This window comes from Ursus americanus, chromosome 12, assembly GCF_024610735.1.
Source record: "Ursus americanus isolate L20-20 chromosome 12, mUrsAme1.1.p, whole genome shotgun sequence".
NCBI lineage: Eukaryota > Metazoa > Chordata > Mammalia > Carnivora > Ursidae > Ursus > Ursus americanus.
This window is the reverse complement of record NC_142138.1, coordinates 29,583,356-29,610,096: the sequence shown is the minus strand read 5'-3', so window position 1 is coordinate 29,610,096 and position 26,741 is coordinate 29,583,356. Positions and strand designations below refer to the sequence as shown.

The 26,741-nt window shown below is 37.3% G+C and overlaps 1 protein-coding gene across 6 annotated transcripts in view; it reads left to right on the top strand.

Annotated features, from left to right (window-relative positions):
- Positions 1 to 26,741, top strand: part of SLC44A5 (solute carrier family 44 member 5) — a 382,764-nt gene that overhangs the window by 220,721 nt on the left and 135,302 nt on the right. For all 6 annotated transcript variants that reach the window (XM_087866006.1, XM_045802007.2, XM_087866008.1 and 3 more), the window contains one exon: positions 21,433 to 21,481. In XM_087866006.1, coding sequence (XP_087722132.1) covers positions 21,433 to 21,481 — 49 coding nt within the window. The remainder of the gene's footprint in view (positions 1 to 21,432; positions 21,482 to 26,741) is intronic.

Genomic DNA, 26,741 nt, shown 5'->3' with positions numbered 1-26,741 from the left:
TCTCTACTAAAGTTGCTCGGGTTTCTGCTCCAGGAATTTTGATTCTGTCCCCTCTCTACAGCCTATGAGACCGACTCTGAAGTGTCCTTGTTTTCCACTTTCACCACTTTAGAACAGAACAGTCTGGGTAGGCTGTATCCTGAATTCTCTATCTCTTGATCTTTGGCAGTTATAGGTGTTTGTATTCAACAAGCACTTAAGCAACCATATGCCAGTTGTTTTAGAGCCTGAAGGAATCGGGATCATCTTCAATCCCTTTGTTTCAAGGTTAGGAGGTTGAGCCTCAGAAGACTTAAAGAACTTGCCCCAGGTCACTAAGATTGTTAGTGCTGGGCTAGGCTTAGGCTTGGATCTTAGAACATGGGCTTTTTTGTGCTTATACTTCTAATCTGTGGTTTTGAGTTGTACCTAGACTTGCATAATAGTCTTAAATTTCCCCTAAAAACTTAAAAATGTTAACAAATATCCCCATGCTTTTGTCACTAGATAACAAGGATGCCTTGCTTTGCAAAATGGATCCAGAACCCTACCTTATGTTTCCAGAGATTCATGATACATGTTTGCATATTAACAAGAGTCCCCATGCATTTATTTCTCTCTACTTCTATAGCTACATATTTATCACAGTTTGGTGTGCTTTTATAGACTAGGTTGGGAACAGAACACTTTAGTACAAGGGCAAGAGGTCAGAAATACTTATTCCATATAAATTGCTTGGAAGAGGTCACCTATAGGCATCTATATACACAAACCCTTGGCCATCTTTGCAATAGGAAACAATGCTTGGGAACATTCTGATCAATACTCTGCCTGAGTCAGTTCTAGTAGTTGGAGAGATGAAAGGAATTATACAATAGTGGGATTGTTTTAAGTAAAAGAAATTCCAATAAACAAATCATTAAAGTGATACTCTTCTTTCTAAAATAGTTATTTCAGATGTGGGTAGGTATAAGTATATGTTATAACCTATGAATACGAAGAGCCCAGAAATGTTTTCTTTCCTCCTAGAACCAAAGGAAAGCCTATAACGTGAATTTTAGGAACTTGACATTCTTTGCCAGGTTACCAGGTCTGGCTTATAAAGCTAGAGGGTGAAGCATTGACAAATATGATTTTCCTAATCATTGAAGAAAGTGTATCATCCAGTCAGAACCACCATTAGTGGAAAAGAGTCAAGCTACTCAATTTCACTTTTAAACATATATGATTTCTTAGCAGCTCAGAGCTTGCTGAGAAAATGGAATTGTTTAAATGGGAAAGTATGATTGGGGCTTGAGGCTATGAGCTGAAAGCAGTAACATGGCTAAGTTTAACCAGAGGAAAAGTTTAACCAAGGAAAAGTTTAACCAGAAACCTGGTGTTTGGTTAATCTGGTTCACTTTTATTTTCTACTCTTCCAGTAAAGTTTTATTTTTCCTTTGTTTATAAACTTAGCTAACTTCTTCAGTTATTGAAAAAGAAAGCTATTTGTAAACATTCCATGCTCATGGATCAGAAGAATAAACATAGTTAAAATGTCTATGCTATCCAGAGCAATCTACACTTTCAATGCCATCCTGATCAAAACACCAATGCCAGTTTTCAAAGAGCTAGAACAAACATTCCTTAAATTTGTGTGGAACCAGGAAAGACCCTGAATCACCAAGGAAATGTTGAAAAGGAAAAACAAAGCCGGGGCATCATGTTGCCTGATTTCAAGCTATACTACAAAGCTGTGATCACCAAGACAGCATGGTACTGGCACAAAAACAGACAAATAGACCAATGGAAAAGAATAGAGACTCCAGAAATGGACCCTCAGCCCTATGGTCAACTAATCTTTAACAAAGCAGGAAAAAACACCCAGTAGAAAAAAGCCACTTCAATAAATGGTGCTGGGAAAATTGGACAGCTATATGCAAAAGAATGAAACTTGACCACTCTCTCACACCATACACAAAGATAAACTCAAAATGGATGAAAGACCTCAATGTGAGACAGGAATCCATCAAAATCCTAGAAGAGAACATAGGCTATACCCTCTTTGACATCGTCCACAGCAACCTTTTTCATGACACATCTCCAAAGGCAAGAGAAACAAAAGAAAAATTAACTTGTGGGACTTCATCAAGATAAAAAGTTTCTGCACAGCAAAGGAAACAGTCATCAAAACAAAGAGGCAACCCACAGAATGGGAGAAGATATTTGCAAATGACACTACAGATAAAAGTCTGGTATCCACAATCTATAAAGAACTTCTCAAACTCGATACATGAGAAACAAATAATCAAATCAAAAAATGGACAGAAGATATGAACAGACACTTCTCCGATGAAGACATACAAATGGCTAACAGACACATGAAAAAATGTTCAAAATCATTAGCCATCAGGGAAATTCAAATCAAAACCACACTGAGATACCACCTTCGCCAGTTAGAATGGCAAAAATGGACGAGGCAAGAAACAACAATTGTTGGAGAGGATGTGGAGAAAGGGGAACCCTCTTACACTGTTGGTGGGAATGCACGTTGGTACAGCCACTTTGGAAAACAGTGTGGAGGTCCCTCAAAAAGTTAAAAATAGAGCTACCCTATGATCCAGCAATTGCACTACTGGGTATTTACCCCAAAGACACAGACGTAGTGAAGAGAAGGGCCATATGCACCCCAGTGTTCATAGCAGCATTGTCCACAATAGCCAAATTGTGGAAGGAGCCGAGATGCCCTTCAACAGATGACTGGTTAAAGAAGATGTGGTCCATATATACAATGGAATATTACTCAGCCATTAGAAAGAACGATTACCCAACATTTGCAGCAACATGGATGGGACTGGAGGAGATAATGCTAAGTGAAATAAGTCAAGCAGAGAAAGACAATTATCATATGGTTTCACTCATTTATAATGAGAACATAAGAAATAGCAGGGAGATGGGTAGGAGAAGGAAAGGAAGAATGGGGGGGGGTAAACAGAAAGGGGAATGAACCATGAGAGACTATGGACTCTGGGAAACAAACTGAGAGTTTCAGCGGGGAGGAGGATGGGGGATTGGGATAGGCCAGTGATGGGTATTAAGGAGGGCACGTATTGCATGGAGCACTGGGTGTTATACACAAACAATGAATCATGAAACACTACATCAAAAACTAATGATGTACTATATGATGACTAACATAACATAATAAAAAATTTTAAAAAAAGAAAGCTATTTGTTTTTTGTATTGATGAAACAACAGAATGGCATTTAATTGGAAATGTGAAAAAAGAATGATTTTAAGTAGTAATTTGTGTGCTGAAATTATTATTACAAAATTAAAAATCAACCTCTGGAGACTGATTTAAATTGTCTTAAAAATAAATTAATAATATATCGTAAAACAGAAAGTTCTATCATGGCAGATTCTTTCTGTAAATCACTGTTTTCTCAATTTTAATCATTGCATTGAAAAGAACAAGTAATTATCTTCTCCTTACCTCAGGAATTCCTAAAAGTTTTAATCATCCTTAAAACCAAAAATACAAAAAGTAACATTATTTAAAAATATTTCTGTTATGATACTTAACAGATTGTTTTATACCAAAGTTTGTAAATAGTAAGAAGGGATGGAATTAATTACTTTGGCTTTCTTTGGATGTCTTTCATAAAACTGTAAGAATAAGAAAGATGTTTGCCTGCAGAGAAAATTTCCATTGGACCATAGTTTAGTATTGTTGACAAATCTTAATGTTTATCTAACTGGTTAGTATTTAATGTTCCATAAGGAAACTTCCACGTCCCGCAATAGATTTTGGCAGAGTGTGGAAACAGTAAACATACAGAACATTCTCATAGTTGCATACGCCTCAGGGAGCAGAGTTCCTTTTGACAATAATAGACATTCTTTGGAACACATTTTGCAGGACACCAATGCTTGATTTTGAGCATTTGTTCTGAGTTTGTGGGTGTTGTGTGTGTGTGTGTGTGTACAGTTTAAAAGAGAGAGGAAGAGCCAAAATTGATTTTATTGCTTTATCAAGGTACCCACTTAAACCAGATTTTACAAACGCATCTTCTAAAAAACACTGAGTTTATATGAGCTATGTCAGATCCCATTAGGATCTACAGAACACATACTTACTCAAGTCAGTGATTGTGACAAGGACCTTGTCCTGATTGGTCAGTTGATCTTGTTAAATGTGATACCTAGCAGAGACTTTTTGTTTTTCTTGATTGGTTACTCCGTCAAATAATTCTGGTAAAGTAAAATTTCTTGATAATACTGATATTTTATTCCAATACTTGGCTTAGTGATGTGATACCAGCCTGAATAAACATTGACAAAAAATTGTTAGTTATTTGTTAAACTTTTATAAGCATAGCTAAATGCTCTTTTGCAAAAATACAAACTAATATATTCCTTAAGCATAGGGAATATGATGTAAAAATGCAACGCAAAAGGTTGGCTTTTCATATAACGAACATATTAAACTGAGTCTAAAATATAGAAGGTATAGCATTAGCACAATTGCTAACAATCATTTAAATGTACCAAACACAGCATGCATGCTAATCACGCTTCTGCAATTCTTAACATTCCCCCTGTGCTTCACATATTCAGTGCATCCTGATTTACATCATTTCAAGCATTTTTTTTTTCTAAAGTATATGTTGAAGGGACACCTGGGTGGCTCAGTTAGTTAAGTGTCTGCCTTCGGCTCAGGTCATGACCCCAGGGTCCTGGGATCGAGTCCCATGTCAGGGTCTCTGCTCAGTGGGGCGCCTGCTTCTCTCCCTCTTCTTCTGCATGCCGCCCTGCCTGCTTAGGTTCTCTCTCTCTCTTTCTCTCTCTCCCTGTGTCAAATAAATAAATAAATAAGATCTTAAAAAAAAAATTAAGTATGTGTTGAAGAAACGAGTGCTCAAACATGTCTGTTTCCTATTCTTTATATGTTTACTAAATACTTAAACTATGAATCAGGTACAGTTTCTATTATGAAGTAAAGTAACTTATAGAGTAAAAAGCTTTTCTAAGGAAAAGTGTAGAATAATTTTTTTTCTAAGTGACATCAAAGAAGTGGAAGACTGGAAACAGACTGGTGCAAAAACCATGTTAACTTTTAAAGGGAAATTATTGTTTGAAATTTCTGAAGTTCAGAACAGGTTTTCTGGAAGCAACGTGTGACATATTATTTATTGAATCTCTTACTTGTTTGTTTTTCCCATGAGGTTTGAGAACAAGGTTAAATTCAAATTAATAAGAAAGGTAAAACTAGCTGATCTGAATACATCTTTAATTTAAGCTAGCCATGACCATGTTTACACATTTTCTTCTTGTGTAATTCACTATTTCCTGACACACTGAATTCCCCCATCCTAAATTTTCCTTTCTTCCACTGGGCCTGGTCTTTCACTCATCTTTCACAGACCAGCTCAAATGACACCTCCTCAATTTAAAAGCTTTCCTGGTTTCTTCAGCTAAATCCCTCCCATTCCTCTCTCAAGGGCTCAGTTCTTCTGGCGTCATTTGTGTGTGTGAGCAGTCCCACCCCTACCCTGCAATGCTGTTCATGAGAGGACTTGTTTCTTTTTTTTTTTTAAAGATTTTATTTATTTATTCGACAGAGAGAGAGACAGCCAGCGAGAGCGGGAACACAAGCAGGGGGAGTGGGAGAGGAAGAAGCAGGCTCATAGCAGAAGAGCCTGACATGGGGCTCGATCCCAGAACTCCGGGATCACACCCTGAGCCGAAGGCAGACGCTTAACCGCTGTGCCACCCAGGCGCCCCGAGAGGACTTGTTTCTGACTCATCTTTCTGACCCTCGTCGTGCTTCACAGTGTTAAGTGCTCAGTGAAATAAAATCAATTCTGCTTGATACTCGGAGAAAACTGTTCAGAGGTTGAAATCAACTGAAAGGGGAATTTTTGGTCAGGATATGTTTATATTTTAAGGTCTTTCAGTCCGTGAACAGTATCACAGTTTGCCTGAGCCTCTAAGTTTAAGAGCTCTTGGAGAAGGGGTGTGTGAAAGCACTTTTAGCCTGGTAAGGCTGGAAAAGCACCAGAAGCTAAAGCCAAGAAAAGAAGATGTAAAGGTGATCCTTTCTTGTCTCTAAATCTCACTAATAAGATAAAAGAAGAGTGGGTGGCCTGGGTGTGGGGATTAAAATTGAGCTGGCTTCTTAGGAAAATGGTGAGGGAGGAGAAGGGAACATTTTTATTGAGAACCTATGATGTGTCAAAACTTGTACATATGTTATTTACTGTAAAACAGTAATAATGATCATCGTCATACTTTCTCACATTCATGGAAATGTACTTTTTATAAATGATTTCCCATCATGATCTCCTTTGATTTCCCCATCTATGACATGAGTAGTGTATGGGTTATATCTTTCTTTTAACAGAAACTAAAACATCAAAAGGTAAGATGATTTGTTGAAGGTTACATATTGAGTCAAAGACATAGGACTCAAATACAAACTGTATTGTTTCACTCTCTTTCTACTATATCTTTATGTGGTATAAACTCAATGCAGTTTTATAATTTTTTATAGTCATCTTTTTAATCTGTTAAGAGATTTTTATTTCTTCATGTACGTCAACACTGGTTATATTTTGTTGTAAAACTTTCATGAATTAGAATGTGCATGGTAAATTTTTGTTTGTTAAACAGAGAATACCATAATTTAAAAGTTTTGACTATATATTGCTAAATAAGCACATCTTACTAAAAGTGGGGGAAAACTGAACCTTAAGAAATAGGTATAAATTTCAGAGTTGATGGAGAAATGTTTCTCAGTCTTCTGATTCTAATCTTGGCCTAAGTGGAAGACAGTATTGAACTTTCCTTGGATAGGTAACATCTTGGCATAGAAAAAGATGCCAGAGCTGCTCTTTACTTGAGAACATATGGCTACATACTAGGCTTGAGTCAAAAACAAATGTCTAGGAAATTCTGGAGGTTCTGGCAAGAATGAGAAGACCCAGGAGTTAAGAGCTCAAGTGTTGGTTGGACCACTTGATTGGTTGGTTCCATTCGCTGGATCATTTGATTTTGTAAACTCATTTAGCTACCTTAATTCAGGTATCCCACCAATTAGGAAGCCTTGAGAACGATTGGGATTGGGCTATAACCTGAGTTATCTTCAGCCTAAAGTACCCACCTGTACACAGCTGTATGGACCTTTCTTTTTTTTTTTTAATTTTATTTTTTAGATTTTATTTATTTATTTATTTGACACAGAGAGAGTGAGAGAGAGAAAGAAAGTATGTGTGTGTGCAGGCAGGGAGAACAGCAGAGGGAGAGGGAGAAACCAACTCTCAGCTGAGCAGGGAGCCCAGTGCGGGCCTCGATCCCAGTACCCAGGGATCATGACCTGAGCCAAAGGCAGATGTTTAACCGACTGAGCCACTCAGGCACCCCTGTATGGACCTTTCTGTAAAGCTGCTCTAAAGGATGCCACCTCAGTCCTCTGAGAACTTTTTCCTAGGGCACGGAAATCAACAGGGGAATCTGTGGCTGACGAAACAGAACTACAGTGATTCTACAGGCAGAATCAATGTTTTTTTAAGAGGTGGAAACTGCTCTAAAATCGCTCTAAAATATTTTACTCATTTAAAAAATAGTAGTGAGAGGGAAGGTAACATGTTAATTTGCAGGCCTTTGGGGTCAATAAAATGTGAAAGAAGAATCACCGTTAGAAGAGTGCTGAGACTCTTACCCCATGTTATTTCTTCTTTGTGAGCCTAAGGCTGGAATGCCACCCATCCTTGGCCGCCTCAGCCCTAAGGAACAACTATTGGAAGAAACATCACCCAAGTGACTAAAATGTGCTTGAGAAGTACTCCCGCCTTGCAACGTCATCTTCATTATCCCTCTCTAGAAAGCAAGTTGGAAATCTGGAGGGCTTGTCAGACTTTTAAAATGAGAAGGTGCCTCACTTCTTCAGTCTATGTTACGAGGCATTCTGGCCAATATTTGCATGCACAACATTATGAAAACTCTAAAACTGGCATCAGCCTATGTAGGAGAGTAAGTATAAAGTAGTAGCACAAATAACTTTAAAAGGACAGCTCTAAGAGACTCTCCATTCTATGTTCATAACAGATATCGAATCAGCAGCTACTCTGGACCAGAATTGCTCTTCTGGGTGGTGGAGCATACAGCAGCAAACAGAACAAAGCCCCTGTCCTCTTAGAACTTCAATGCTAGTGGAGAAAACAGACGATAAATAAATAACAGTATTGAAGATAATATATAGTAATATTATGTACTTTGAGTGAGAGAAGTGACTTGCTAAGGTGAGACAGGCTTTGCTGCTATAATCAAAATGAGAGCTAGCTGGTTTCTCACTCGGTTCACTAAATGGACTCTTGGAATCTCTGAACTTGGACTACCTGAATCTCTGAAGTAATAGGAATATCCTCTGTGAGACTTTTTGCTTGGAAAAAGTAGAATTTTACTTTCTTCCATGTTCACGAATATGTGTGTGTTTCTGCGCGTGTCTGAGAAAGAGAGAGAAAGCTCACATACAGGTGCATGAAACTCACAAACATAATGATAAGAAGGAAAGACAAAAACCCCCACAAAAACCCCAAACCACCCCACATTCCATTTGTGTACAACCAAAACTAACCAAAACTAAGTTATATGATTTAGGAATACTTAAGAGATGATAAACTACAATAAAAATAGGGAAACAATGATCACAAAACTCAGGGCAATGGTTACCTCTAGCAAGGAGGTAACGGCTTAGTATTCCATTGGGACTGTACTGTAATTTGTCTTCTCTACCTAAATTTAATGGCCATTGAGTTGTTTTGAGTTTTTGGCTATTATAAACAATGCTGCCATGAACATTATTGTCTCTGTATCTTTATACACATATGCAGTAGTTTGGGATAAAACTTGGGACTGAAATTGCTCTGTTGTAGTGTCAGATCATGCCAAACTTTTCCAAAGCAGTTCTACTGATTTTATGTTCACGGGCAGCATACGAGTTTTCACTATTACACGTCTTTGTCTACACATCCTAGTATCGAACTTTTCTCTTTTTTGCAAGTAAACGTTTGGAGGGTAGATAGTTACTTCTTTTTTGTGGTTTTCATTTACATATGCCTAATTATTAATGAGATTGAATGGTACTTTATTATTTATTCACCATTTGGGTTTCCTCCTCTGAAGTTCCTACTTAAGTCTTTTGCTCCCTTTTTTATTGCCACCAACCTTTTTCTCTTTGATCTGTAGTTCTTTATATATCCTTGGTATTAATAATTAAATGTCATCCTGTTACTACTACCCTCTATGGATGTCATGTCCTCTTCTTATTGAGTCTTTCGATGAACAGAATTTCTTATTTTTGTCATAGTTAAGTTTACCACTTATTTCCTTTATGACTAATACTTTTTGTACTGTTCCTTAATAAATCCTCTCTCTGAGGTCAGAAAGTCTTCATAGGGGCGCCTGGGTGGCTCAGTCATTAAGCATCTGCCTTCGGCCCAGGGCGTGATCCCAGGGTCCTGGGATCGAGCCCTGCATCGGGCTCCCTGCTCCTCTGGGAAGCCTGCTTCTTCCTCTTCCACTCCCCCTGCTTGTGTTCCCTCTCTTGTTGGCTGTCTCTCTCTGTCAAATAAATAAACAAAAAATCTTAAAAAAAAAAAGAGTCTTTATAATTTTACCCTTTACTTTAGGGCTTTCTATCTAGAATTGATTTTTGTGTCTGATGTGAGTAGGGCTCCACGTTTATTATTTTTTTTCTTTATGGATATCCATTGTCCCATCATCATTTATTGAGGAGAATGTACATTTACTGATTTTTTGATGTTTTATAATAGAAATACTGAGTATGTTAAAATTTCCTACTATGATTGTGGATTTGTCTATTTCTCCCTATAGTTCTATACATTTACATTTTAAATTTTGTCAAGTGCATGTATTTAAAATTATTGTATCTTCTTTGTTAATTGGACTTTATCATTATGAAGTGATCCTCTTTATTGCTACTAATACTTTCTACCTTAATTTCTGTATTCAGAGATTACCTATAATTCCTTTCTTTTTGTTAAAATTTACATACTATTTCTTTTTCATCCGTTTGCTTTAACCTTTTTCTATCTTTCACTGGCGGATACACATACAACATATAGTTTGATTTTGGGTTTTTTTTTTTTCCCAGTATGACAATTTTTATCTTTCATAGGCACATTTAGTCCTTTATATTTAATGTAGTCATCAATATATCTGAGTTTATATATGACTTAGTTTGCTCTAACAAAATGTCATAGATGGGTGGTTTAAACAATGGATATTTATTTCTTGCAATTCTGGAGGCTAGGAAGTCCAAGATCAAGGTACCAGTTAATTTGGTTCCCACTGGGTCCACACATGGCAGAGAGAGCTAGCTCTGGTCTCTCTTCCTTTTCTTGTAAGGACACTAATCCCACTCTTAGGATCTTATTTAAACCTAATTACCGCCCAAAGACCCTATCTCCAAATACCACTATATTGGAGGTTAGGACTTTCAACATATGATATAGGGAGGACACAAACGTTTGCTCCATAACAATATACATCAGGTTATACTGTACTTTCTTATTCCTCTGATTGTTCTTTGTTTATTTTTCTTCTCTTTCTTATTTGATTTTGGATTCACTAATTTTTCTTATTCCATTTTCCTTCCTCCACTATTTTCAAAGAAATATATGCTGGTTCTACTCTTAAAAACTGAAGCATGCATACTTTATTGCAATAATTTTCTCTCATTTTATTTAACCCCACAAGACTTTATTATTATTGTTTTATACAGGCAGTGATCATTTCTTTTTCCCCCCATAGTTTTTCATTCTTCATTTCTTCTTCCATCAAAGACCTTCCATCTGGGTAACTTTTTCTTCTCTCAGAAATATCTACTTAAGGGGCACCTGGGTGGCTCAGTTGGTTGAACATCCGACTCTTGGTTTCGGCTTAGGTCATGATCTCGTGGGTCATGGGATTGAGCCCCAAGTTGGGATCCATGCTCAGTGAGGAGTCTGCTTGAAGATTCTCTCTCTCTTCCCCTCCTCCCTCTTGCACATGCATGTACTCTCTCCCTCCTTCTAAAATAAATAAATAAATCTTTTTTTTTATTTAAAGAAATGTGTACTTAGTATATGTTAGTGAGACTCTACTGATGGCAAATTCTTTTTTTCTTTTTCTTTTTTTTTTTTTTTGCCTAATTTCTTTATTTCATTCTTTTTTCTTGAACAACTTATCACTAGATACTAAATATTCTGTGTTGGTGGTTATTTTCTTTCATTGCCTCTCTCTATCATGTTTATTCTCCCTTTCTGGAAATCTGATTTGATATATATTAAAACTTTTCACCCCATGCTCATTTTATCAACTAGTCTTTGATATTTTCCATTCTTAGTTTTTTTCTGCTACATTCTGAATAATTTATTTTGACTTATTTCTTGTTTGCCAGATGCCTCTTCAGCTGTGTCTAATCTGCTATCAAACTTATCCATGGGATTGTACATTTTATTTATTGTGTTTTTCACTTCCAGATTCAATTTGCTTCATTTTTGAATCTGCTAAGTAGTTTTAAAAAAACAGTTCATCACATTTATTTTCAAGTTTGTCTTTTATTTCTGGAAAAAAAAAAACCCAGTAAGCATAGTTGTTTTATAATTTGGGACTAATCATGCAAGTATCTGAAGACTTTATGTGTCTATTTCTGTTGTCTGTGCATATCTAGTTCTTTCATGGTATCTTGTTTCTTTATATAACTTGTTATTTTTTTATTGTTTGCTCCATATTTTCTTTGGAAAATTATTTGTAAGAATTCTTAGAATAAGATACATTCCATCAGAAGTCTGTTGTTTGTTTGTCAGCTGCCTAGGAATACCTACAGATTGAACCCACTTGAGATTACTTCACAGACACAGCAAATGCAAATGAAGGTGTTTCCCCCATCTTTCTGCTGAGTGTCAGGTGATTTTGTTAAGGGTGTGATGGGTTTCATTCTGAGGGTGTATCCCTTTGGAGTTCTAACTAAATGGAGGGATATTTTCCTATTTGACTCCTTATCTTGGGCAACCTCTGCCCTGTGTCTTGTGTTCCCCTTGCTCCTTGAATTTGCTAAGTTGGTAAATATCTTTGAGGCTATACTAGCTTTAATAGTATCTTTCTCTCTCTGGGTTCCTACTTTCACTTAGATTTTGGCCTGGTATTTCTTCACTGCTTTGTCAGCTTTCCAGTGTGCTTTAGAAGATATTCTTTAAGCTTTATATCCAGAATTTATAGTTGTTTTTATGAGGATGGAGAGAGTTGAACCTCTCATACTTTTGAAATTAGAGCTGACAAGTAAACTTTTACTTACAGATTTATCTTCACAGTTTTGTATTACTACCATCATGGCGGATTATGAGGCAAACCCTTGTCTGGAGTGCTAGATTTTTCTTCCCTAGTCTTTCACTCCCACCTCCAAATCTATATAGAATGTAAAAGAAGTAAGACCGAAGTTTTCTTTTGACAACGAACTCACAATATGTGCAGTCTCTTTGTGGAAAATCCATTTTGTGAGGAAAAAATATTCATGAGCATTTCTGCCTCACAGATGCTTTATAGAATTTACAAGTATAAAATCCAGGCTATTTTATCTTTGACTCAATCCAAGAAGACCAGACTGACTATAGGAGGAAGTGAGGTAAATCCCCAGGCATCCATTCCAAGTGATTATCTTGTTCTGTAGCACACACCCACTCCCCCTATCCCAGCCTTGAGAAAGAAGAATCTTAATCGCTCTTTCTCTTTCTCCTCTCTGAATGCACAGAACAGTTTAGGGTGGGTCATCCAGTAGGTTGTGTGTAATCCCTGTTGCCTGCTCTTCCCCTGTTTGTCATTCTAAGTGACTAGTCTGACCCGTTGGTGAAAGACCATAGTTAACCACAATTTTCTCCCAATTATCCTGTAAGTAGAGGCATTCATCTAATACAGATTCTAATAGTGTATTCCACCTGTAGTTTTTTTTTGTTGGGTCATGATGCCTTGCGTGTAGAAAGTACTCACTAAAGCGTGTTTTCTTCCCTACAGTGAGGCCCAGGAATAGGGATGTTTTTCCAGTGATAACATTATCTTCCAACTTGTTGAGTTGTGGCAAAAGTCAGAGTTGATGCACAGTTTAATTTTGTTCTCATCAATAACCTGTGAACAATAGGAAGAAGTAGGAGAGATGTTATCACTAGCTAGCAAGCTGCTTTATGCATTTGTGATAAATTGATAAATGCTTGCTATTTTTCTCTAGTAGTATTTATTTTTAAGTTCAACAGAAAGTCTTTTACTCAACTATAACTTTAAAAGATTATCTCCTTCTTTACAAAAGTTCACTTTTGTATCTGTATAATGATGAAAACTATCATTTCCCCCAAACTTTATTCATTTATAAAAAAATAAAGGAAAAAAAAAACCTTTATTCATTTACTGTGTTACTGCTTGAATTCTGCAGATGGAAAGGCAAGATGAAGTCACTTATTTTTATATTCAGGGCAAGTAAATATACTCTTCATTTCCTATCTCTGATTGTGAAATTGTTATATTTTGGGGGAGGCAAGGAAATAGGGTCTTGTGTTATAATGAAATGCATAACCTATGATACTGGAAGAAAATAGGGAATTGTTCCAGTGCAATTAGAGTATGTCATTGCTTTTTTTTTTTTTGAGTGCCCCATGTTGGGCAATAAATACAAATATGGCTAGAAAGAAATATTAGAAACCCCAAGCTGATAACCTTCAAACTCAATTCATGTTCTTGTTTGCTTCCAGACTCTCTTTTTAAATCAATATTGATTCAGAATTTTATTTATTCTGAGAAGATATGTGATTATCCAATAATTCATGGCTGTTCTATAGCACAAATTCACTGCTTTGTCACAGTAGTCAAGAAAAATCATTTTTTCAGAAGTGCATTTCCAATGCCCCCCTAAACGTGCATCTTTCAGCATTGCCTATAAAATCAGTCTATGAAGAAGCAGCCTGAGTGCTTTATGAATGTTTTCTTTTGCCTGTTCAGTGGAAGTGGAGGTTGTTTCTTTTAGATAATACTTCTAAGGTTGACATTTTAACTGAATGTTAATGACTTGTGTTCATATAGGGTGAATTATTTCAAAAGATGATGCAAACTATTTAGAAATCAACCCCGTGATTAGAAAACCTTTTATTAAAGCAGGAGATTTGACATTCTTGATGTAACATATGGCGATTTATCATTCCGTGTTTAGGAAGTTACTCAGACTGGGAGAAAAACAACCATCGTAAGGTCATGGTACCACAGTATTGCTTGGCATGAATCAGTGCTGAAGAAGTCTCATTTGCATTTTCATTAATCTTGCCATGTCCAGTGTGGGGTCATGTTTCTGCCCTAGATGAGTTTCTGGAATGCACATCATTTTCTGCATGAGGCATTGCCGTCATTAGGTGATGAAGCATGGCACCCTGCCCTTTCCTTCACCCCCACCAAATGTATTCCTCTGTAATGCTTTTGGAATTGCCTCATCCTCTCTCACTGCTGCAGTCTCAGTCAGGCACCTACCATCTTATCTCTGAAATATGACAGCCAATTTTTTGTCAGTCCCTCTGCCTTAACTTTCCTATTTCTTCTGCATCATACAGATACACAAACACATGTCAATTGTATTACTTTCTCAGAAGACTTGAGGGGCTTTGTAAATCCTGCTCCAACTCCGGATGATGTGTGTCATTCTTCTAACTGCTCTCATGTTTCCTCTTCCAGGAATAGCTCTTTGCTGAGCATGTGCTTTTCCAGCTTTCCCACATGGCACATTCTCCCCTCTAAGCATCCTCAAAATTCCTCTTCTCCAAAAAGTTATTCCAAAATGTCACATCTAGCTTAGTCATGAAAACCTTTCTAGAATTGTTGGTGTCGCTTATAGTCAGGGTGACAATTCAACTTAAGTTGGGTTGCATTGATTCTACACTGATCTACTTTGGTTTTGAGGGTAATTTACATATATTTTACTGCTTCTGATGATCATCCCAAAGGCAGAAATTGTTTCCTTCTTTTGTTATTGAATTTTTTTTGCTACTATCATTTAATAGATGACAAAATGGAAGTTCACAGAGAAAAACAGTAATTTTCCCAAGATCATACAGTTTGTAGATGCAGAGATGACATTTGATACCAAGAAATTTGATGCCCAATTTTTATTCACCAGTATGGGATGCTGTCTCCATTACTTCCTTTGTTAACTCCTACTGGTCTTGACATTACAAATTGGATGCTGAGTTAAGAGAGAGAGTAATTTTTCACATCAGTGCAATTCTAGGAATCTATTAATTTGCCTTTAATTCAGGTTGAGCTCTATCTACAATGATTAGCTGGTAATTGTCAAGATTGATCTCCTATTATTTTTATAACCTAAATTAAAGATAAATTCAAAATTACATTGAAATTTAATAAAAATTTACTCCAGAAACATCTATTGAGTGCCTGTTTTATATGTATATATGAGACACAAAAATAGGTAATAGCATTAGAATAATAACCAAGACCTTGTGTCCACCCTAAAGGAGCTATTAATCCAGTAGGAGAAACAGTCATGTGTATTAGCTTCCTCTTGCTGCTGTAATGATTACCACAAATGTAGTGGCTTATGATCACACAAATTTGTTATCTTATAATTCTGGAGGTCAGATGTCCATATAGGTTTCAGTGTTTCAATATAGGTTTCTAAAATGAAAAGAAAAGTCCAGCTGCATTTCTTTCTAGAGGCTCTAGGGAAGAATCCATTTTCTTACTTTTTCCAGCTTCTAGAGGCTGCCACATTGCTTGGCTCGTGACTCCCACCTTCTTCAAAGCCAACAATGACCAGTTGAGTTTTTCTTCTGTCATATCACTCTGACCTTGTTTCCATAGTCACATCTCCTTCTTTGATGTTTTTGTCTCCTTCTTCCCTGTGTATGGACTGTTGTAATTATATTGGGCTCAACCAGATAATCCAGGAGAATCTCCCCATCTCACAGTTATCAACTTAATCATACCCACAAAGTCCCTTTTGCCATGGGAAGTAAAATATTAACAAATTTGGGAGATTCAGATGTGGGCATCTGTCTACCTCAGCACATGCCTTAAGGCATAGTGTACCAAGTGCAACAATGCAAATAATAGAAGTACGTATGTCTCAGAGATGAATGGAATTAGCTACTTTGGAATGGGGTTATTTAAAAGTTCTCAGCATTGGTCTGTAGTCAAAGTGGGCCCCACCCACTGGCACAGTAGCCAGTAGAATGTTTTGGTCCTTGTCCTTCTCCTAGAGGATGAATGGGGAATTTGTCAGAACTGTAGGACTTCTTTAGCCATTGTCAACAGAACAAAGAGGGGAAAGGCATATTGTTCAAAGGGCATTCTGCAAAACACCTGATTTGGGCTGGAATCATACCAGTACAGAATTGCTAGAAGATCAAGTTTGAAGTGAGGGATGGTAGGAGATGAGGCTGGTGAGATGGGCCTGTTTGTGGGAGGCCGTGTGTACTGGGCTGAAAAGTAGGAACATCTTCCTGTAAGAAATGGCAAAGAACATGACTCCTTATCCTTTGTTGAGAACTGGAGGAAAGGGACTCCTTTCCCTGGATGAAGTGGCAGGCCTTCATTTATAGACAGAACCATAGACATGTTTGTAAAAATCAAATGTAAAACAAGTATTTGATTATTCACAATTTTCTGGTAGCTGTTGTTGAATATTAACGCAAGACTTAATTTTGTAGTATACCATTTTTTCTTGCTTTTTGGAAAGCTATCTGACTTGGTCATTCATAACAGTTCTAAGTGTACTTTTCCCCACTTTAGAGTTCCCTTTTTGCTGTCTAAACTACATTACATTCTCTAAAGAATATACCTCAAGGAATAAAATTAAAGGTCTCAGATTTTTGGAATTTATAACTGATCAGTGGTAGTTATATTGCCATTTTTCTCTGAGAAACAGACTGCTTTTAAAGAAAAGAGTCTTTCCAAACATGTCTGTCTGCTTTATCTTACCATTTGCATTCAACAGAGTCATGTGAAATCTGCACCCATGAGTTGAATTAATTACCGGGACTATTTTCCTTAATCCTCATGAATGATTTCTAGTAACAAAAATTGCATTGTGTAAGCGCAATACAAATTGTTACCTATAATAACAAGTGTGTAACTTCTATAATGAATATTTTTTTACTGATTCTGTTGTCATAATAATTTTGGTGATCCGAAAATCACATGAACTTAAGAAGTTCTTAAAATGATTACCTAATTATAATTATTTTTTCTGTAAATTAGAAAAATGAATTATATTCAGCTAGCTAAGCCATGTGATAGTTCAGCATTGTGGCTCTTTTCACTTAGCTGGCCTTTCGGTCTATTTATTCCAGAGATGCAATTAGAGCATGTGAGGGCCTCTGAAAAAGCAAGGGCCTGTATTGATTTCAGGAAATAAAAAATTTGCATGACAATACAAATTCTGCCAGCACATGGGACAGGCTGAAGTCATCACTTTCCAGCTGTCATTACTATATGGAATCAGCTAAATCTTATCATTTGACTGTGGTGTTAGTATATTTTCAACTGCAATATAAGGCAGCCAGGATTTACAATCAGAAAGTGTCAGCTTTTCAGACAGGTTTGACAATAGCATTTCGTTTACACCGTGATCCACTTTTTCAGTTTGTAAGGTACAAATCACACCAAAATTGAAAGCCAGCCTAGATACTTTTCTTTTTTAAAGTAATCTCTTCACCCAACGTGGGGCTCGAACTCATGACCCCTGAGATTGAGTCACATGCTCTCCTGACTGAGCCAGCTAGATGCCCCTCCAGCCTAGATACTTTTAAAGCAGTTTTGCCTATCTTTAATGTAAAAAGTGAATAATTAAAGATCAATGTAAATTGCTAATCCCTTTTCATCTGCCTCCTCTCCCCACTCATCTGTGGAATTTCTTTGAGATCACCAATGAACAACTTCCTGCCAAGTGGCTCAACATAGGCTTTGGGGTCAGACCATGTGCCTTCTAATCCCACCTCCATCTCTCATTAGTTGAAGGATTAGGTCAAATTAGCTCACCCTCTGTACCTCAACTTCTCATTTGTAAAATGAAATAACAATGGCACGCCTCACAGAATTATGGAGCATTAAATAACATACTAAATATCTTTGGGGTATTGAATTGTACGGTGCAAGGGGGTACAATTCACATTGTGTTCTCTGTGGAATTGTGCAAAATGGCAGACTTATGTGCAAAGTACTTATAGCAGTCCCAGATACAAATAAGCATTCATTTAGTAATCATTTTTCTGTGGAATTTACAATCTTCCCTCTTTTTTGGAATTTTTTTAGCTTTCCTCAATATCGCTTTTCTGTTTCTTTTCCTATAACTGTTTAATTTTACATTTTACCCTTAATTATGAGAAGGTCAGTTCCCAGTTGCTCAGTCAGACAAGCAGTCACAAAAAGAGAAGTTGACGGTGTATAAGAGAACTCAACACTGAAGTATATACAGACTTTCTCAAACAGGAAATATATAACACACTTCCCCTTGGAGTAGAAACCAGTGTTGGCATCGTAGGGTATGGCCAGTGGGATCTGTTCTGCCACAGTAAGACTAGATAGAGCGGGGATCCCAGGTGGGGCACGTTCTTAGCCTCTCTATGCCTTGTTTTTTTAATATGTAAAGCGAGGCTAATAATGATTTAAATCCACCTACATAATAAGGCTATTGTATCAAAGCAAGCAAAACAATGCAAATGAACCACTTGGTATAGCACTTGGGATTTAATGCTAAAAACATGTTAAATGCTGTTGTTCTTGATGTTATAATAACATTGTAACTGATAGATCCTAAAGTTCTTCTTTATGGAGTTTATCACTTCATGATATAAACTTTGTGACTTCCACATATTTATATCAAGACTTGACCCAAGACTCCAGTTTCTTAACTCTGGACTTACCATCAGATGTCACTTCATAATCAACCTCATGTTCTTTTTCTTGTAACCCTTTATAATTTCTTCCATCTACTAATGTTCTCAAACTGTTTCAGTAGCATCAGTCTTTCCTTAAGCCTAGGCAAAAGACTAAAACTGATTGAGAATTATGGGTTCTAGGTCTGTAGTCACTTGATTTGGAGCCAGCTTTAACTTCTCTCTCTTATACCCCAGTTATTCATCAAGATCTGTTTACTTTTTTCATGTAATTACATTGAAATAATGAATATTCACTGGGCACTTACTAAGTGCCAGATACTGTTCTAAGCACTTTTACAGGTATTGATTCATTGAATCCTCATAACTTTATGGCATTGGTACTGTTGTTATCTCCATTTACAAATATGGAAACCAAGACTCAGAGGTGAAACAATCGCTCCTAACCTTTATGCCACTCTACTGCTCTGTGATGAATCTTGAATCTCTCTTTCCATCACTTCCACCACCACTTGGGCAGTGACTCCCATTACTTAACCTCTATTATTACAACAGACTCCTAAGCTGATCTCCTTGACTTTGCATTTTGCCATACAACTTGTATACTGCTGCTCCATTGCTCTTCCTTAAGCACCGCTTTTACCATGTCATATCTTTGTTCAAAATCCTTCTATGGCTCCCTGTGGCCTAGGATGTATAAAATAAATTCCATCCTAATTTTTTAGGCTTCCTGTAGTCTGATCCTACAGTATCTATTCAGCTTTATCTATCCTCTTATCCTATTATCCATTACTCCAATCAGACTGAGTTTTTCACCAACCCCACAACCATGCTAATCATCTCTACCTCTGTGACTTCATTCATTGCTACAGGTCTAAACTTCACCTGTCCATCCCGAAATGTTGTTGCTCTAGGAACCCTTCCTTACTAATCTCAACTGAAAGCGACCTTTCCTTCCCTGGAACTCTCGTAATACTTTCTTTGTACCCCTCTTATGATATCATGTTCTGCTTTGTATTGTAGTAATTTTTGTACTTTTCTTATTTCTCTCCCTGCTTATCAGTTCGTTAGCTTGTTGAAGACAGAGACTGTTTCAGTAAATCTTATATCCCTTGCAATGCATCTTTCAATGCAGAACACATAACAGGTGATCAATAAATAGTTACTGAATTTGACAGAATTCTGGTTTCATCCACCCAAAATGTTTCTCTTTTCCTCTTGTTTTATTCTAATCTTTCACAAAACGCTCACTTCTTGAATGAGACCCTCTTGGCTGTTCTAGTCCTTGATGAAACCACTTTCTCAGAACTCTTGTAATACTTAAGGCATATAACCCCACAATTTAGTTCTTGATTAATTGTTTTATATGGTATATTCAGTGTTCATATGTTACAAGACAGGGCCTGGTAAATAAAGATTCTCAGGAAGTATTTGTTGAACGAATCAAATATTGATCTTGTCTCACCAATTGTTAAGGTCTCCAAGAAGACCATGTCTTCTGTGCCCTTGGAGCTCTCGGCATATCATAGGTGCATTATGAATATTCACTGATGGACTGGCTCTTAGATTTCTGTTCTGTGTGTGTCCTTACCTTCCTGTTGTTTTGTTCTTAGCCTGTGATTACACTAAAGAGGCCTGTGAGTCCTCAGAACTCATGTCCCCATATACAGGCAGAGTCAGGTTGCTGACACATGGGGTTTTTTTGTTAGTCCCTTTTGAAAAGCTCTTTAATTTCCGGACTAGGCCTTCTCACAGGGACAAATCCCTAGAGGAAGTGGTGAGAATGCTTAGGTTGGGGGAGAAGCATCCAGTTTTTGGGATTGCAAAATACAGATCACTGATCAGAAATGATTTTACAGAACTTGGTCTTAGGTCTGATTACACAGTACATGTTGTGGGAAAAGGCCATTCTGTGTGTACTTTGTCCTGTTTAAAAACAGGGGTAATATATCACAATCATCTCCCCAGATGGCATGAAGCCTGCCAATAGGATCTTTAAAAATTTAATTAAAATCAATTAAAAATAATATTTCTATAACGTAACAATGACTTGTATATACCATAGAGACAATGTGGCAGAGACCAAAAAATATTCCAACTTCTTGAAGGAAAGCCTAATCTGAGAGAAAAAGGAGAACCTGATAAGCAGGCATCTCTATTATACTGTGCACTTCATGAGCACTCAGCAATACTTGGTGATGCAGGTGGTAGAACGGCTTTGCAGACCAGAAGAGCTCCAAGTTTTGCTACCCTGGATGGAATCTATAATGTTGCCACACAGAAGAGTGGGAGATACATGTACGGTATGCATAGAATATGGTCCTTAACTCTTCCCAGTCTTGCTTCTTATTGGAGAGAGGGAAAGGATTGGCAGATATAGCCAAGGCATAACTGATGTTTCCCTGGACCAAAGAATGAATTCAACATTGCACTGGGCAGTGGCCAAGATGCAGATTTTTCTTATTTTATATGTATTTATCTGCCACTTGGCATATATGCTTAAAAAGTTCTTTGTTTTAAATGCAGGTTATCCAAGGACATTTGATCCGAATTTCAAGGGGCCTGTTGCCAAAAGGTAAGCAATTCTTTTCTTGGAAATATATTTTTTAATGAACACAGAAAGCTTACTTTTGGTACCATTTTCTGGTCAATGGAGAATTGTATCTGCTATGAAGGGGGAGTGACTTATTTTTAGCCTAAATGTCACCTTATTTATATAGAGAAAATACAGAGAATAAATCTTTCCATGACTCACAAATATCCTCTCCTATTCAGCAAATGAAACGCCTTAAATTATTAGACAAGGAGTTTGTATTTCTCAAAAAGAAAGGCCTAAAAATGTTCTACAAGATGTAACCACTTTGTAGAGAAGCAAACACATTTGAGTAGTTGTTTTGTGCACCTGTTTACTCTGTGATTCACCATTGCAAATGCAGAGTTGCTATGCCAACTTCTTCCACACCAGGTATTCGTGCTACTCAGCGTCCAAAAGCAGAGAGCTTTCTTAGAGACAACCATTCACCATTGCATCGTGTAAGCTTTCAGATATTTTAGACTGCTCTAGGGAAATATGTACTTGTCTCAACTGGTGCTTCTCCCCCAAAGTTGTATGGCTTTTAAAACCTATCCAGTAATTCACAGGCCTCTTTTATTGTAACTTTTACCCTCTATTCCCAGGCTGCCTGCTAATCAGAAAGGGGTTTGCAGGGTAGAATAGGCAAAAATGAGGAGAAAATTATGCTGTTGGTAGCTGGGTTTTGCTTAGCTTTGACTCTGATTTCTGGCATTTGTATGTCATAATAAACTGCTAGATGAAATAATGATCAGCATGCTTGTTTGCTCTTGCCAACCATCAGCATGCACATTAGCATTTACTGTTATGTGCCTACAATATCCCAGCTTTAAACAAATATGTGTTTCGTTCATTCTAATTCTGTAAAAAGCCAAGTCGTTCGTTTGGGGTTTCTTTTTTGAAGGTGAACCAATGCCTTCTTTAGATTAAGTCTGAAATCTCTCATTCTTCCTGTGGCAACACCATACATACATTCTGTTGTCCAGTATACAATCAGCCTCATTCACTATGTAGGTTACTTTTACTGCACCTGCATTGATTTTACAATAACTAATTTGTGAGAATTGAATCTAGTTTATGGGCCTTAAGGGACCTCTAGATACAATACAGGTTCAACAATAGTAGTGGTAGTAGCAGTAATAATAGTAATAATAATAATAATAATATAATGTTCTGCACATTTGGACGAACAAAATACAGATTAAAGGTGTTACTTTTCTTTTCTTTTTTTTTTAAGATTTTATTTATTTATTTGACAGAGATAGAGACAGCCAGCGAGAGAGGGAACACAAGCAGGGGGAGTGGGAGAGGAAGAAGCAGGCTCATAGCGGAGGAGCTTGATGTGGGGCTCGATCCCACAACGCCGGGATCACGCCCTGAGCCGAAGGCAGAAGTTTAACCGCTGTGCCACCCAGGCACCCCAAGGTGTTACTTTTCTAGCCAGAGAGAAGAAAGCAGAGTTATGCTTGGCTGGCTTTAGGTGTGGGGAAGGAGTTGAGATCTGTCTTTAGTTATTTAGAGTTTAATGATGGAAGCAGGTAGTCCAGGTAAAGTCTAACCAACTGTGATAATCACTATGAGGAAAGTAATTTATTTTCGCTAAGGGCCTTTTGTGAGGTCTTCAGCACCACAGAGGCCTTCAAAGGTGAAATGGTCATTATGTGGGCATACCTCCCCCACTCTTCAATCCAAGAACAGGGGAAAGTATTGTAAAGGGGGCTTAACTATAGGAAGACACAGTTGACCCATTTGTAACTTTTCTATAATGCCCTTCCTGGGAAAATAATTGGAGTGTTTAATGAGCAAATGAGAAAGCCCGAATTCTTCACATTACCTCTAGCAGCAGGACCAGCTTTAATAATACCTTTTGCTTACAGATATCACTTCCCTTCTGAAAGATCCAAATTATTATCAGATATTCAGGCCAGTCCTTCCAGCATTCTCTGCTTCTCAGTTGACCACGTTCTGTACACCTCTCTCAGCTCATAAGGATATCATATTTGTACCCAGTGATCACCCAGCTGTAGATAGTTATTTCTAGGAGAGATGAAGGGATAATAGAGTGCCATAGGAGATAGTAACTCAGTTTCTCATTTGTTCCCATCTACTAAGAATTGGACCTATGAGAATCAATGCTACAAAATATTGATCCCCCGCCAAGGGTGATTTTGATAGTTTAAGGTGTTTTTCCAATCCCTTTTGAAAAGTAGTTATCCAGTGCTCAGGCTTTGTCCCCTATATTCAACAGATTTTTTTGAAAGTTTTTTTAAACACTGGATTGAGACTGTGAGCTTGGTAAAAATGAAATGGTAGTGAAAATGAATGCAAACAGAAAACAAAAATAAGGCTCTTTCGTAAGATGCTACATGAGAAATTCCTCTTGTAATTTAGAACTAAGAAAATTTTTTCATTTAATGGAGAATTAATACACTTTCTTCTGTTAGATAAGGAGAACTGTGTAATCCACTATATTTCTCCTTTTGTTCTGAATTCTAGAAAGCCCACTGATAAATTTAATTTCAATGCCAGCGGCTACATTAGCCTTTGAGTCAAGAATTTCTTTTCGGGAGTTTGAATTTCTATTTCTATTTTAATAAATATTGCACCCAGGTGTTTTAAGTCATTTCAATTAGGATTTTTTCCTGGAAAGAGGCAGCATGTAAGTAGACATGTAAATAGAAATAAAAAGGCCTACATGTTCCGTAATTGCCTTTTTTCCTTTATACACAAAACAATTGAGGGACATGTGACTCATACTAATCAAATTGGTAGGTTTCACAATGCTGAAAATAACTATTATTATTATAAAGGGCAGAAAATCTGTCTGAAATGTAATAAGCTGCATTTATTTCTACCTGAAGCATTGGGAGGACGTGGAAAATCCACTATCACGAAAAGGGTTCAAGAAGAGAAAGAAGCAGTGTTTATTAGGGATGTGGTAGAGGGGATACATTCACACAAAGAAGTTGGATTAAATGACCTCTAAGTCCTTTCCAACCTTGAAGTTTCGTGACTAATTCAACTCTTAATGCCAAAGCACAAAAGGAAGAGTCCAGCTTCTAGCCTAAGTGATACACATAGAAAGTACCGCACTGCTGCCCTCTTGTGAATTCTACAGTGCCATTATCAAGTAGACATCTCAAGTTATTGTGAGAATACAATGCTGTCTCTTAAATTTATGCAGTTCTCATATTGGCTACTTGTTGAAATAGCTGGTGTGCTTTCTTTGTTATACCAATTATAACATCATTTATTTCCTTCCATTTCCTTTCACATTTGGAGACTATTTAAAAGTTTTCAAAGGGAGTGCTATGGATATAGGCTTTTTATTTCGAACTATTTTACAAGTCAAAATGGCTTGTAACTTCCTCTCTTCCCTCACATTCTCTCCAGTAGAGATTTATTCTCTAGCACTCTCCTCATACTGATTTTGAGAAGGTTACCAATGATTTCCATCTTTCCAAGTGCAGTGGGTGGTGTCTTTGGTTTCGCAGCAACTTTTGACAAAGGTGACCACTCTCTACTTTTTGAAACACTCTTCTCTTGGCTTTTTTGACCTCATGCACACCTGAAGTTTCTATTACCTCATTGGCCTCTACTTTTCAGTTTCCTCAATCTTTGCTTGATCTCCAAATGTTCAAATGCCACAGGACTTGGTCCTTGGCCTTCTACTCTTCTCTGTCTCTAGTCTACTTTTAGACTAAGCCAATAACTTTAAGTATTATCTGTATGTCAATCACTCTCAAGCTTGTATTGTTACCAATGACTCTTCCATTGACCTCCATATTTCTCGATTTAGCTGCCTACTTGACATGTCTCTTTGAATTCTGAATATTTATTCTCACTTAATGTGGCCCAACCGAGCTCTTGATCCCTACTCTCACCCCAAAGTTCTAAAACCTCTCTCTTCAGTCTTCTCCATCTCAGAAAATGACACCAATATCCATCAGGTTACAGTTCCTGGGTTTCTTATTTTTTTTCTCATCTCCCACATTCACTCCACTAGGAAGTCTTATTGCTTTCGCTCCACAATATATCACCAAGCCAACTTCTTCGCCATCTTTCCACTACCACCTTCATCCATGGCCCTATACATCCTGCCTCTACTTTTCTGCCCTGGACTCAGAATGGTCTTCCTTCTTACACTCCTGCTTTTCTTAAATCCATTACCCACACAAGACCCTGAGTGAACTTTCAAATCATAGATGAAATTATGCAGCTCTTTAATTTACATTTTCAATAGCTTCCCATAGCACTTTGATTAAAACTCAAACTTACTGGGCCTTACGTGAGTACCCTTTGTGTAATTTACTGACCTATCCTCTACCACTCTTTCTCTCTTTATCCTCTCATTGTAGCTACACTTGCTTTCTTCCCAATTTTTGAACATTCTAAACTTACATCCATCTTGGAGACTTTGTGTTTGTTATTCCTCTGCCTGAAATGTTTTGCCCCCAGACCTTTATATGGCTGGCTCCTTCTTATCCTGCTCCCATTGCCCAAGAGGCCTTAATGACAACCCAGTCCCCAGTCACTCTCTCTTTTTTTTTTTAGTAGTTTCAACTTTTTATTTAAATTCCAGTTAGTTAACATAGTCACTCATTGCCACATCATTTAATTGTATTTATTTTATAATATTTATCACTACTGAAAATCTGCTTTGGTCATTTCTTTGCTTACATAATTAATGCCCTGTCTAGAGTATCAGGTCAATGAAAAGCAAGAACGTTGTCTGCCTTGTTCATCATTCTATCCCCTGGGTTTAGAAAGTCCCTGACACCTGTATTTGTTGGATGACTAAATGAACTATCAACCTAGCTTCAAAACTGGAAAGGATAGAAGCTAGTTGGAATGAAGGCAGGGTACCATTTAGAAAAATATTTCAGTAATCTAGCTGAGAAATGATTAAAGACTAAGGCAGTGGCCCTGGGCGAGAAGTTTAAGAGGTAACGAAAAGGCAAAATCTTTAAGGCTTTCGGACTGACTGTATGTTGGGGGTAGAAAAGAGAATTTAGCATGGCTGTGCCTGATAGTCAGGTGGACTGTGGGTATGATCGCCAAAGAAGGGAATGCATGAGGAGTAGCAGGATGGTTATGAAGGGCAGAGAAAACCATCAGTTTAGATTTTGAAATGAGTTTGGGATTCCTGTGGCATATCCAGGTAGGAATATTTTGTAGAAAGTCAGAAATAAACTTCCAAGGCTTTTTGAAATATTGATATATTTCTTTTAACTAAAAAAGTATGTAAATAAAGAGGAAAATT